Here is a 14,587-nt window from a genome sequence, read left to right as displayed (position 1 = left end):
ATGAAATTTAATAATAAAAAAGAATACAAAATTGATGGATTTTATTTATGACTATACAAATATGTACTAATGGTATGTCACCATTTACATGTATAATAATTTGAATTGTGAGTAGGGAGTTGGACATCTATCGTATGAGGATGTTTCTGTTTGTATTAAATGAATGTGTTCGAAGTGGATTGGTAGCTTAATCCATTTGTGGTTTGAGATGTAATGGATGTTTGCAGTTCTTCGACTCCTCATCAAAAATCAATTTCTTAATGTCTATATTCAATTATAACTTACAATAATATTTTAGCTCCTAATACGGTTGACCCCCAGGCCACAACCAACGGTTAGAAATTAAGAGGTGTAAGGTAAGTGCAGTGCTGGTGAATTACAAAAGAAACCATAATGAATACTTTAAAATAGTTTGTGCAATAATCGTCTAAAAAGGAAAGACAGATAGACAAGTATTTGCTACCAAATTAATGTTGTTTGCTATAAAATCATTGCTCTCCGACATAAACTCTGTGGATTAAAGACAAAAATCAGGGAGCGGGATTCTTCAAATCTTTTTGTGTTACTTGTTCCTCTTTTGGGGGTGATAGAGATTTTCTAAACTATTTTTTGGTTTTTACCCATGATGGCATTTAGTCTAGTTGTATGATTCTCTCTTAGGGCACGATAGGTTCTTAGTTCAATTCCTGGAATTCCCTATTTTCCTGACTATTTTAATTTGTTTTTCATTGCCCAGCTTATCACATAATACTATAAGTCTATAAGTAGTTTTCCACTTTCATATGAGATGTAGAAGACTTATAATTAAAGAATCAGAACTATATATTTAAACTCTTTAATAGACAAAATAGATATAGCTGAAAAGCTCAATGTGATACTCCTCTTTTGTTACTGAGAACTAAAGATTACAAGAAGTACTTAAACATAAACAAGAGTTACTGGTTCCTAAAAAATAGCAACTTCATTCCTACTCCTGATCTACTACTCCATGATCCTATAAAATAGGAAACAAACACCTGACTAGGCCTTAGCTGCAGACTTGGCTTAATAACTAATTTATTTAACAACAAACTTCAAAATATAAAAACCAAATTTAAATTAAAACCAACAAATACCCCCTTAATCTAAATTTGGTTTCGACAAGTTCTTCATGCCAAGCAGTGCCCGTAGTCTCTCGAACTTGACAGTGGCCATAGCTTTAGTCAAGACATCTGCACGCTAATCTCCAGTTCTAATATGCTCAACCTTTATCTCGCCTTGCTCAACACATTCACGAATAAATTGGTATCGTATATCAATGTGTTTACTTCTCCCGTGGAACACAGGATTCTTAGCTTAATCGATCGCTGACTTGTTGTCTATATACAGGACCTACCTTCTCCTCTGTAATATTTCCCAAAAAATTTTGTAACGATATACCTTGACAAGCAGTCGATGTAGCTGTCATAAATTCTGCTTCACATGATGATAGACGCAACGCTGTTTCTGAGACACCCATGTAATCAAACTCTCATTTAAATAGAAAGCCATTCCCCCAGTAGATTTCCTGTCATCTATTTGCCCCGCTAGATCACTATCAGAGTAACCCGATAATATGTTATTTCCACTTCCCTTTGAATAGATTAGACCAAAACCAAGCGTACCTTTCAAATAACGGAGAATTCGCTTCACAACATTCCAGTGCATGACCGTGGGTCGCTCCATGTTACGGCTTACAATTCCAACAGGATAGGAGATATCTGATCGCGTATGAACTAGATATCTCAGACCTCCCACAACACTTTTAAACTCAGTTGAGTCTACTGGCTTTCCGTTTACATCCTTGTGCAGCTGTAACGTTGGCTCCATTGGATATTTTGTAGGCTTATATTCACTCATACCACACCTCTATATCAGTTTCTTTTCATATGAAGTCTGCTTTGGCTCGATGAATTCTTTTCCTTGGCTTACTTCTATTCCGAGATAATGAGATAATCAGCCAAGATCGCTCATATCAAATATCTGACTCATATGTTCCTTGAACGAGTTTATGAGTGATATGCTGGTTCCTGTAACCAACAAGTCATCTACATATACTTCAATTATCATTGTTTCATTGCCTACCCATATCGTATATACTGCATGCCCATATGGGCATTTAGTGAAGCCCATAATTTCCACGCCCAGAATATCAAAGTCCATACAACGCTTTCAGTAACTTGTACACCATCTATTCCTTGTCTTTTTACACAAAACCCTCTGGCTGCATAACATATATGTCTTCTTGCAAATCACCATTCAAAAAGGCTGACTTAACATCAAGATGGTGGACTTCCTCAAAATGATTTGCTGCTAACGCCAACAATAAACACACAGTTTCAAGACGGGTTATTGGCGCAAACACCTCCTCAAAATCGACTCCCTATTTCTTCACATATCCTTTTATGACAAGCCTAGCTTTTTTGCTTCACCACGTCTCTTTCAACATTTTTCTTTAACTTGTAGACCCATTTTAAACCTATTGGTTTCCGGCCAATGGGAAGCTTGACTAACCGCCATGTATTATTTCTTTCAATAGCTTCTATTTCGATTCGCATAGCATCATTTCAAGCCTGTTCTTTGGTGGCCTGAATATATGTAACTGGCTCCTCGACCCCCAAGAATAACAAGTGCTTATCTTCAGCCTCTATTTCCTCTGTAGTGCCATAGATTGAAGACAATGTTCTGAAACGTTTTGGTGTGTTGCTTGCACCTGATGTCTGAGAGCTGCTGCTACCTGTCGATATTGATCCACTGAATGGGAGCGTCTCACTCGACTGGATTGATATAGTCTGGGTAACTGGTGTTGCAGGTTCTTCTACCTCCTCTGTATCAGCTTCACTAAAAATCTGTTCATTAGCCGTGTCGATAGTAAAGAACTGAGTATGGGCTGCATTTATTTTTCCCACGATGTTCCAAACCCATGAGTTTGACTCCACGAATTTTACATCTCTGCTGACAGATACCTTCTTTTTGTCTGGGTCATACAGTCGATGGGCTTTTGTGTCGGGCTCCCGTCCAAAGTACACAACATATTGACGGCGATCATCCAATTTTTGAGTATGCACCGATGGTACCTTCATATATGCATAACAACCAAACACTCTGAGATGAGAGATATCAGGTTTACTCCCTGTCCAAGCTTCATAGGGTGTATAGCTTGACAAGGCTCATGCAGGCACTCTGTTTAGCACGTATACTGAGTGCCTTACTTTTTCGCCCCAGAATTCTGACGGTACGCCCTTCTCCTTTAAAAAAACTTCGTGTCGTGGCTATAACTATTCTATTTCTTCATTGCACCGCACCATTTTGTTTTAGAGAATAAGGAGCAGTATATTGCCTAAAAATTCCATCATCTTCACAAAATCTTTTTAATTTCAGGGAACAAAACTCACCACCTCTATCAGTACAGAGAGTTTTAATTTTCTTGTCTGACTCATTTTCAACCGGTACTTTAAATTTTTTAAAACCTTCAAAAGCTTCATCTTTGGTCGACAGAAAGAAAACCCACGTCATACGACTGAAATCATCGACTAAAAGTAAGAAATACCTCTTTCCAAATGGGGTCGGTGGAGAGATTGGTCTGCATAAGTCACCGCGGGCGAGCTCTAACCCTTTGCTAGATGCATAGTTCATCTGAGAGGGAAACAGAGTCCGTGTTTGCTTCGCCATGAGACATCCCTTGCATGCTTCAGTAGGTTGAAGTAATCTGGGTAGACCCACAACCATATCATTTTACTTCATGGTGGATATTGCATTAAAATTGACGTGGCCTAGGCGACATTGCCATAGCCATGAGTCTTCTTCCATCTTTGTATTCTGTGTATGTAAGCAGGCACCTGGTGACTCTTCCAGCATAATTTTATACAACCGATTCACTGACTTCTTAACTTTCATCAATGCCCTCCCATCTTTCTCATAAACCCACAATAGTTCACGAAGCATTATCACCTTGTTTCCTTCTTCCGACATCTGTGCAAGACTTATAATGTTATTGTAGTGGCATGGAATATAGAACATATTATCAAATATTCTTTCTTCTTTATTTTTACACTTGAAAGTGATGGACCCTTTCCCTTTGATATTCACGGTTGACCCGTCTCCAAACTTTACCTCACCTGTTATTCCTTCATCCAGCATCGAGAATTTTATTTTATCTCCGGTCATATAATTACTAGCTCCATTGTCCAAGTACCATACTTGTGACAATCTCTTCGCTGTTGGGTCTTTCTCCAATCTCGCTCCATTGTCCATTGTTGTTTTACTTTCATCTAGCTCAGACAGCAATAATGCAGGCTCGTCATCTTTGATTTCCACCAGATTTGCTTCAGACTATTGATTTCTTTCTCGACGAGGCCTCTTGTAATCTGCAGCATAATGCCTCAACATAATACAGTTGAAACACCTCACAATGCTTTTGTCTCGACTCGTGCCTTTGAAACCACGACCACCTCGCCAATTGCTAGTCCTAATATCCGGGATATAGCGTATAATTATTTTTATCAATAAATAATTATTATGTGATTTTTGGTGAATTATCTGATGATTGGTGTTGATATGTGGATGTTTATATGTGATAAAGTATAGGTATGTTAATTTTATTATCTCCAGAATAAAATATAGATAATTGTGATATTTTTCTGGTAATTTTCGGAGGGTTATATGATTTTATATTAATTTATTAATTTATTAATTATTTTCTGAATAATTACAAAACTATTTTATAAAGCCGGGAATCGTCCAATTTCAACTGTTTTTACATTTTTACTACCTGAAACTCTTCCGAAAACTCCTTCCTAACCTAATCTGGTTATTCTGGACAATTTCCGTGATTTGACTTTTTCAATCCGGATTACGGTTTGACCTGTGCGCATCCCGGTGCAAGATTTTCGATACAATTATTATTTCGGTGAATCAACAAAACCCGTATTCTCGAAATACAGGATATTATTACATTATTTTTGTATAAAGTTTTTATAAAAAGCCCGGTTTGGATAATTATCAAATACGAGTGTCAAATCGGATCCTTTTTGCAGTTACTTAGCTGCTAAACAACTAATTTATCGATCCAAAATGATCCAACACGAACCAATATTCCTTAAATATATATAGCCCTTTTATTATTTCATTTGATTTGTATAATCATAATCTATTAGCAAAAATATAGAAAATACAGAGAAAAACACTAAAATGTTACGTTCTTTAGAATCAAACGCACGAACGTATGCGTTATCGAACTCCGATTCAAGCGTGCAATATATCAAATCGAAGCTCTCGAAAAACCCTTTATGAATCAACCATCCATTTTTGTGCAGTAATCAAGGTATTTTTTTATTTAATTTTTTTAATTCGAATTAATTAAAGTTTAAATTAGGAATTTTTGTTCTTGATGTTTTTGATGTGATTTGATGGTATAATCATGTAGATAATTTTCTTCTGATTAATTTGGTATATAATATGTCAAAAATTGAGTTCAATAACAAATAGAAATTGATGTTTAATTATGAACACTTGAAAATTAGGGTTTATGTTCATGAATAAACTCAATCGAAATTTGGGATTTTTATAAGGGTTGATTCTAGATATGTTGGATGAGTACCAACTATTAGATCATTTTATGAGCAATCGAAACATGTAAAGAAATCAAAGTTTAGACGTCGGAATGAGTATGCCGGAAAACCTTCGAACTTGCTGGCGTTAATGGCGAGTTCGCCGGGGAACTGGTTCCAGGGGTTGTAAGCGATACAAAGGAACGTCCCTGGGTTGCTGCTAGGGCCAGAATTCGTTTGATATGCAGAATCGTTTAACCCAGTTTGTGTTTGCTGTTAAATTGCCTCGCTGGATTCTTTCCCCGGCCGCCGTGTTCTTCAGAATCGGGTGACCCATTCGGGTCAATTTTGACCCGGGGTTCGACCCAGTTTTGATCTGTTGTGGTTCAAATTCGTTTATGAAATTATGTTTTTACAAGTTGACCCCCAAAGTTTCTGGAATCTTGCAAATAATGGATGCATGTTTTAAAAACTTCCAGAAAATGGATTACTGTTTTGAAAATGATTTGTTTATTATTTTAAAAATCAGAAAAAATAGTTTTTTAATTATTTTAAATTAAGAAAATTGTTTTAATTTATTTATTTATCCAAAAATAAATCTAATTTATTTTATTAAATAATTTTAATTAGTTTTTAATTTTTTTAATTAATCGATTAATTTAATATTAATTGATTAATTCATTTAATTAATTATTAACTAATTTTAATTGATTTAATAATTGGATTTAATTTTTTTATATTTGATTTAAAAATTCTGAAAAATAGTTTTGAGCTTTAAAATATTATTTTAAATTATTTTCAAGTTTTAATAATTATTATAAAATTATTTTAAATCCAGATTCGAGTATTCGCACCCTGTTATTTAATTATAAAATGATTCGGAGACCCATTTTAATTGCGAAAAATGTTCAAGAATTAGTTTTAAATACCTGGAAGATCATTTTGACCCCGAATCTTTTTTAAAAAATTATTTTGATCGAATATCCTGTATGCTGTGTGCTATGTGCTATCTGATTGATGTGTTATATGCCTATGTGGTTATTATTTGACTATTTTAGTCATAACTTTCAATCCGTATATCGGATTTGGGTAAAACGAATGATAGATAAAAGCTTATGACGTCTATGTGATGATTAGAATGATATGAGATGGAGTATTGATAGATACTTGTGATGCCTAGCAGAGTAAGCGAGGCATAGAAAAAAAAGCCAGTGATCATTAAATAGAACTGAAGTGTAGAAAATGAAAGCAAGTGATCGAGGAATAAAAGCAAGGCATAGAAAAAAAGAAGGAAAGTGATGGAAAAGTAAAACTGTTAGATGGGTACAGGTAAAGTTTGAAATCATTGGTAATAAAGAAAGTACTTCTGAACCTTCTTCAAGATATATTTCAAATATTTTCAAACTTCCTCATAACATGTTGCTAGTATTCAAAATAAATCCTGTTTTATATTGCAAGCGCTTTAAACTATTCAACCTTGAACCCTGATTCTTATTGATCTTGAGCCATAAGCCTTATTCTTCATAAACCATCGATTGTTGAATTCTCAGATACGAGCCAGACACATACTATACTACTCCATAAATATATATATACCACATACTGATTACCGATATAGAATTACTTGACATACCAACCCTTATTCCTTGTTTAACAGAAGACCAATCCTTGTAACCCTTAAACCCTTGGTCTTATACCAACCCTTTCCTTGACATACCAACCCTTTCCTTAATTGAAAGCCAATCTTTTTGAAACCCTTGTTATACCTTCATGGTATTGTGAATCACCCTATGCTTCAAGATAAATGTTATTTATGATTCGGCTTATTGAATTATATTAGTTATCATATTGAATTGTTTTAGAATTAGATGGTTTTATAAATGTGGACCAGATTTATAGTCGGACCAGATTCATAATAGGCCAATGCGTGCCTTGGATCCAGTATATAGAGCAAAGCTGGGAGCCTTGCTTGGGGTTTGTGTGTGACTGATCAGCAACCTAACCTTGGTTTATAAAATGAAAAGTGAATATCCAATTCTAATCATTGCTTAATAAGAAACTTTATTCTTCTGAATCATTTCAATTGGTTGTTATTTAACCTCAGTTATTACTATTATGACTTGCTGAGCTAGTTAGCTCACTCTTGCAAACCTTTTTATGTTTTCAATAGTTGAAAAGGAAATTATCGGTAACGAGGATTCTCAGTCCAGTGTGCGAGCTAGGATTCTAAGTTAAGTTGGATCGAGCTAGGATTCCAATGATAAGCCCACATGTAATGACTGAAGTCATCAACTAGTAAAAAGAAATACTTGAATCCAGAAGCAGTTTCTGGAGAAATTGGCCCACACAAATCTCCGTGCACCAATTCAAGCACCTTCTTAGCTCTGAAATTTGTCTTGACTGGAAATTGCTTTCGGGTTTACTCTGACATAAGGCAAACATCACATACAGTAACTGGTTTGATCGTCTTTGGAAATCACTTCACCATCTTGTTCTTGGACCTTAGAGACATGGCTTGGTAGTTTATATGACCAAGGCGAGTGTGCAACAACCTAGAATCTTCATCCGATTTAGACATCAAACAGATCTATTTATTGGCCTCAATAACAATCTTGTATAGTCTGTTTGTGGATATCTTGACTTTCATCAACAGTCTTTCTTGTTCTTGTTTGTCAAAAACCCACAAGAATTCTCCCCTGAGTACCACTTTGTTGCCTTCCTCTGACTTTTGCCCCAGGATGATTATGTTATTTCGTAGACTTGGGATATAGTACACATCATGTAGGACTTTTATTTCTCTATTTTTGCATGCCAACATCATGGTACCTCATACTTCTATATCGACTGTAGACCCATCTCCAAAGCGCACTTGACCAGTCGTGTTTTTATCTAAGTCTATGAACTTTGCCTTACACCCAGTCATATGGTTGCTCGCGCCGTTGTCGAGATACCACACGTTGGACTCACTAGTTTGCTCTCCATCTTTTTACAGTAAAAAGAATATTACCTTGGTCTCATCCAATGTCAAATTTGATTCATTCTTGTCATACTTTGCCAATAACAACGTTGGTTCATCGTCTTCTACAGCAGCCATATATGCCTCTTGTCTCTGCTCCTTCTTTCATTTAGGTTTCCGACACTCAGCTGTAAAGTGTCCATAAATATTGCAATTAAAACATTTTATCTTATTTTTATCAGAATTTCCACGGCTCTTCAACCCTGTTGACCTTTCAGTATTGTTGCATTTTTGCCACTCCTCTCGAGTGAGTAGTAGTTTTCCCTCATTATTTTCACGCTTTGCCCACTCCTCTTTCGTGAGCATCAATTGAGTTTCCCCGATCTCTGGCTTTCCTTTCACTCTTTCTTCGTGTGCCTTTAGTGATCCCACAGCCTCCTCCACAGTCATTGTGTCAAGATTCCCGAATTGTTCTATGGTAGCTGTGATCTGTAAAAATCTGGAAGGGACTGCATGTAGGAGTTTTTTCACGACATATGACTCCACCATGTCCTCTCTTAATGCCCGTATATTCATTACAAATCCATTCAACCTCATGTGAAAATCATCAATGTTTTTCATTATATTTCATGCTCAAATTTTCAAACTCATATTTGAGAGTTTAAATCCTGGCCTTCTTAACTCTGTCGGCACCTTGATGTATGGTCTTTATCATTTCCGATAAGTCCTTTGCCGTTTTCTTTTCTACCAATGAGAGCAATACATCTTCAGGTATGCCCTGATACAACATTTCCATGGCCACTTTGTCTGTTTTGTCTTTAATGGCAGCCTTGGGATCACTTGGTTCCATCGTAATCCATACACCTTATGCCTGCATGAAGACTTTCATCTTGAGAGCCCAAGTTGTATAGTTACTACTTGCAGCATTGGGTAACTCAAGCCTATTGACCCTCCCTTGCCTTTGTTCACCTCCATCGTTGGTATTGTTCCATGACAGTAACAACCATTCCTGCTGTGATACCAACTCTTACTAATAATAAATTTACACCCTCAGCAAGTATAATAATACCTAACTGTTTGTATATGCTGAAAAGATTTACTCGACTGAAATTTCTTCTTATCCAAATGAAAAGCAATACATTACATATATAGAAATACCAACTGAAACTGAAGCATATAAACTAGGATATGATCCAGATTAAATCCTAATACAACTCAACCACTACTGACCCATTCTCAATCCTACAAACACGTTAACATGTTCGACTTATTCAAACTAATGCTACACTACACACCTGAGATATAACAATATAAAAACTAAAGGGTGAAGGACAAATTTAGCCTATTTTTACACAAAATTGACAAAAATAACCAATTTCTGAAAAGTTGGCCAATTTTGGCCGATGGGATACCCAACTGTCAGTGGAGTATCCACTTTATATAAGATACCCAACTGGCAGTGGAGTATCCCATATATGAAATACCCAACTACCGTGGAGTATCTTATACAAATTGGGATACCCAACTGACAGTGGAGTATTGAATTGGCCAAAATTGGCCACTTTTTTCAGAATGGCTATTTTTGTTAAATTTTTTCAAAAATCAGCTATTTTTGTCATTTTTTCAAAACTAAACAAATATAAATATTTGAGATTAATTCCAACAGTTTTGAAGACTACACCTGTATCATTATTGATTTTTGTATTCTCTGGACAATCACGAGAAAGTTTCTATGATTTAAGAACAATGCCATCATAAAATCTTACATAAGTTATCACCATTTCCTTGTATATATGACTATTAAAAGACTTGGCCATACTTTAAACCCAGATATATTTATTTGATTTTTTAATTAGTAAAATATATATTATATTAATTATGTGTTAAGTTGTATATAAAAGCTATTAGAAGAAATAATAAAAGGCTTCATCACGATAATCTTTAAAGTAAATAAAAGCAAATTTGCAATGATTACTAAAATATAGCTGGTAAAGAAGCTTGACAAGTAAATAGTTATAATATCATTGATTGATCAAGCCTTCAAAATGTTAGAGAGCATCCATTTATTCAAGGCATATGTCTACAACTTCTCTGAAAATTTTGGCATTGGTCATGACTTGATGTAGCTAAATTTTGTGGCTTCACCCTCATAAATATTAGATTAAATAACATTCAAATCTTAATTTATTGAGAATTAAAAGATATTCAAGTTTTAATTAAACAACTTTACAAACTTAGAGGACTATTCAATTTATTTCTAAAGAGATTAAAATAATATTGTATTGAGCCAATTAAGAATTAGTCTTTTACCCTTCCATTAGAGACACTTGTATAATCCAGTTTCAAAAAAGCCCATATGTCCTTTTGGTGAACCACCAACAAATCATGAGTATGCATATATCTTAATAATATAAAAATCATTGTTTCACTTTAAAAATATATTATCTATAAATATACATATTCATATATTACTATTTATTTAATATATGACCATATCCCTTTTGTAATAAAAATGTGCCCGTTACTACTAAAATAATTTATTTTTGGATATACTATCTCTTGCTATCCAAAATTTCATAATATTTGAAAATGTTTGTTTTCTATGGTAGTTAAGTTACATTGTACATAAGATTAAAAAAAGTATATTGTGCATTGTATTCAAATAATTTATCTTTAAATATATACATACCTCTCATTAATTAAAATTGTATGTTATTGAATAAAAAATGTGTCTTTCATATTATAGTCATAACAAAAAAGTCCAACTATATTATATATAAATATATGCAAAAAATTGTACTTTATTTTTTCCATTCCCCAATGTTATCCAGCTGTAAACATACGGTATACGTTGAAATCAATGCTAATATTATTGACTTATTTTTTAATATCCCTGTATAATACTATAAATATACACAGTTTATGTTGCTGATACACAAATTACAAATCATAGAGTGCCCCTTTTATGTAATCTTGTATAGAATGATAGTAAGAAGACCTCTCATATTAAGATAGTGTAAAAATATTTAAATTTCTAAACAAAAATGTGTTATAGTTTATCAAATCCATATAATTTGAGGATGTTCATGGTACATCATTATATTGAAATTAATTTTTTTAAGATGATGACGTTTGATGGACAATCCTTAGGTTATATAGATTTTGTTTTTTAACAATTGTATTCACAGAAATAGAAATGCATATTAATTGAAGAAAATTAGTGATACAATTTTCTTTTATATTATTGGTTAGTTATATTATTGAGGATTTGTGAATGTAAATAGTTGTTTCAATAATTTGAAAACTTGAGCTATGGGAGATGGGATTACAAAGACTTTTTAGTGTAATTTTTATTTTTGTGTTTATCAATTTTAATCATGTATGTTTATATTCATTGGTGAATATAATAGTGATACATCACTATATCAAAATTCAAATATTATGAAAAATAATTAGCTAATTTTGGTCCATGAACACCTCCACATTCTGACCAATCATGTCATAGAAGATGGTCATCATGCATCTGTGAAATGTGGTACGTGCACCACATAACCCAAAAGAAACTCTTCTAAAGGCAAAAGTACCAAATGTACAAGTGAAGGTAGTCTTCTCTTGATCTTCTAGAGCAATTTTTAATAGTGATTTATCATACTTTAGTTTCTAATATAAATATGTATCAATGGTAGAAAAATAATTAGCTAATTTTGTTAATGTAGCTATTAAGTACTTTTGCTACAATATATTTTTCATTTGATAAAGAGGTCTTTGGAAAATCATCTAATCTCCTTGTTGCCTATATGATATGTGCTATCTTACACCCATAATTTCATTCTAATCTGTTGATGTGTGTGTAAGGGATTTATAAATTTTTATTTGACATTTAATCGTGGACTACCAGATAATGAGTTTTACTTATGATACTAAAAACTATAACTTGACAGCATTCAAATGTGGAATAGGAGTTTTACAAACTACTATCTGAAAATGCTAGTTTATTATTACTACATGTCAAATGAGAATTTCTGAAATCAATTATCCACGCATCAAACATATTAGAATGAACTGGGGTGTCTGATACTAAATAACACTGGGATTGAAGTTTCTACTTCATGATGGTGATATGCGTGTAAATAAACCCTATAAATATAATGACTTGTAATTTAGAAATTGAGTTTAATTAAATTCATTTGATGGTCCTGCCTTAGTAAAATGAATAATGATAAGATAAATAGATGAGGTACATCAGAGGAAAACTGGGAATGATTTGCAATTGTTGTGATGGAACTAATGGAGAAGCAGTCTGCATAAACTATACCGGTTCACTCTTGCTCTAGCCTTTAGTGTAATCCATGGAAGCGATCAAGATGAATTTATACTTATGGTCGGTCTACAATATTCTCTAAAAAAATTGGTTGAAACATCAAAGAAGCACATAAATTGTATAATATTATGTTTCTAGATTCTTCACTTTGTTTAACATCCCGTATATTCATTTCTGTTTTTTCCTATGTTCATTTCTGCTTTGAATTATGTCTGCATTTTCTAGCGAATCTGGATATGAAATTTAATAATAAAAAAGAATATGAAATTGATGGTTTTCATTTAAGACTTAACAAATTTGTAATAATGGTATGTCGCCATTTACATGTATAATAATTTGAATTGTGAGTAGGGAATTGGACATCTGTAGTCTGAGGATGTTTCTGTATGTATTAAATGAATGTGTTCGAAGTGGATTGATAGCTTAATCCATTTTTTGTTCGAGAGGTGATGGATGTTTACAGCTTTTCGGTTCCTCATCAAAAATTAATTTCTTAATTTCTATATCCAATTGTAATTTATAATAATATTTTAGATCCTAATACGCTTGACCCCCAGGCCACAGCCAACGGTTAGAAACAAAGAGGTATGAGGTAATTACAATTCTAGTGAATTACAAGAAAATCCATAATGAATACTTCAAAATAGTTTGTCCAATTATCGTCTAAAATGGAAAGACAGCTAGGAAAGTGTTTGCTGCCAAATTAATGTTGTTTGCTACAAAATTAATGTTCCCCGACATAAACTCTTTCGATTAAAGACAAAAACCAGGAAATGGGATTCTTCAAGTCTTTTTGTGTTACTTGTTCCGCTTTTGGGGGTGATAGAGATGTTCTAAACTAATTTTTGGTTGGCACCCATGTTGGCATTTGGTATAGTTGTATGATTCTCGCTTAGGGAGTGAGAGGTTCCGAGTTCAATTCTCAGAATTCCCCATTTTCCCGACTTTTTTAATTTATTTTTTGTTGCCCAGCTTATCACATAATACTATAAGTCTATAAGTAGTTTTCCACTTTTATATGAGATATAGAAGACTTAAAATTACTTCATAAAAATTCTACTACATTCACATTCCAATCAAACAAACATCAAAATATAGGAATTGTCCAACATAAGTAAAGCAAAATCTAAGTAATATGAAAATTTAAGGTAAAAACAAAACCAGTTCACTTGCAAACAAAGCAGTAGCAACTACTTAATAAATCTCTTAAATTAAGCTGACTTGAAAAATAAGAATTTTTTTTTATCTCGCTGCCTTAAACAAACTCTTACCTTGAAGTTTTTGAATGGTGTCTCTGTTTTACCCCCTTATCATTTCATTTCATTTCATTCGTATAATCATAATCAGTCAGTAAAATCCCGTAAAAACATCGAATTAATACCGCGTTCTTGAGAATCAAACGCACGGATGAAGGCGTTATCGAACTCCGATTCAAGCGTGCAATATATCAAATCGAAGCTCTCGAAAATACCTTTCTGAATCAACAATCTATATTAGTGCAGAAATCAAGGTATTTTTCTTATTTAATTATTTTATTTCCAATTATTTATTGATTAAAATAAGAATCTTTGTTCTTAATATTGTTTATGTGATTTGATGCTTGAATTATGTAGATCTTTTCTTCCTCATCATTTTGGTATATTATATGATGAAATTGGAGTTCAGTAACATGTTTAATTTTGAGTTTGATTTTCGAATTTAAAAGATTAGGGTTGAATGTTCTTGAATGTTCTTAATCAATAT

The 14,587-nt window shown here is 33.4% G+C and overlaps 1 protein-coding gene across 1 annotated transcript; it reads right to left on the bottom strand.

The window, feature by feature from the left end:
* Positions 1-3,753: 3,753 nt before the first annotated feature.
* LOC141659768 (uncharacterized) lies at positions 3,754-4,272 on the bottom strand. The gene has a single exon (XM_074466696.1). The coding sequence runs from the start codon at positions 4,270-4,272 to the stop codon at positions 3,754-3,756; it is 519 nt and encodes a 172-aa protein (XP_074322797.1).
* Positions 4,273-14,587: the final 10,315 nt, after the last annotated feature.

Source organism: Apium graveolens, chromosome 5 (assembly GCF_009905375.1).
Source record: "Apium graveolens cultivar Ventura chromosome 5, ASM990537v1, whole genome shotgun sequence".
Taxonomy (NCBI): domain Eukaryota; kingdom Viridiplantae; phylum Streptophyta; class Magnoliopsida; order Apiales; family Apiaceae; genus Apium; species Apium graveolens.
Note: the sequence above shows the minus strand (reverse complement) of the source record. Positions and strands in the feature narration are given on the sequence as shown.

Bases quoted from the DNA above. Each gene is read 5' to 3' on its own strand.
- LOC141659768 (XM_074466696.1), bottom strand. From the start codon at position 4,272: ATGGACAATGGAGCGAGATTGGAGAAAGACCCAACAGCGAAGAGATTG.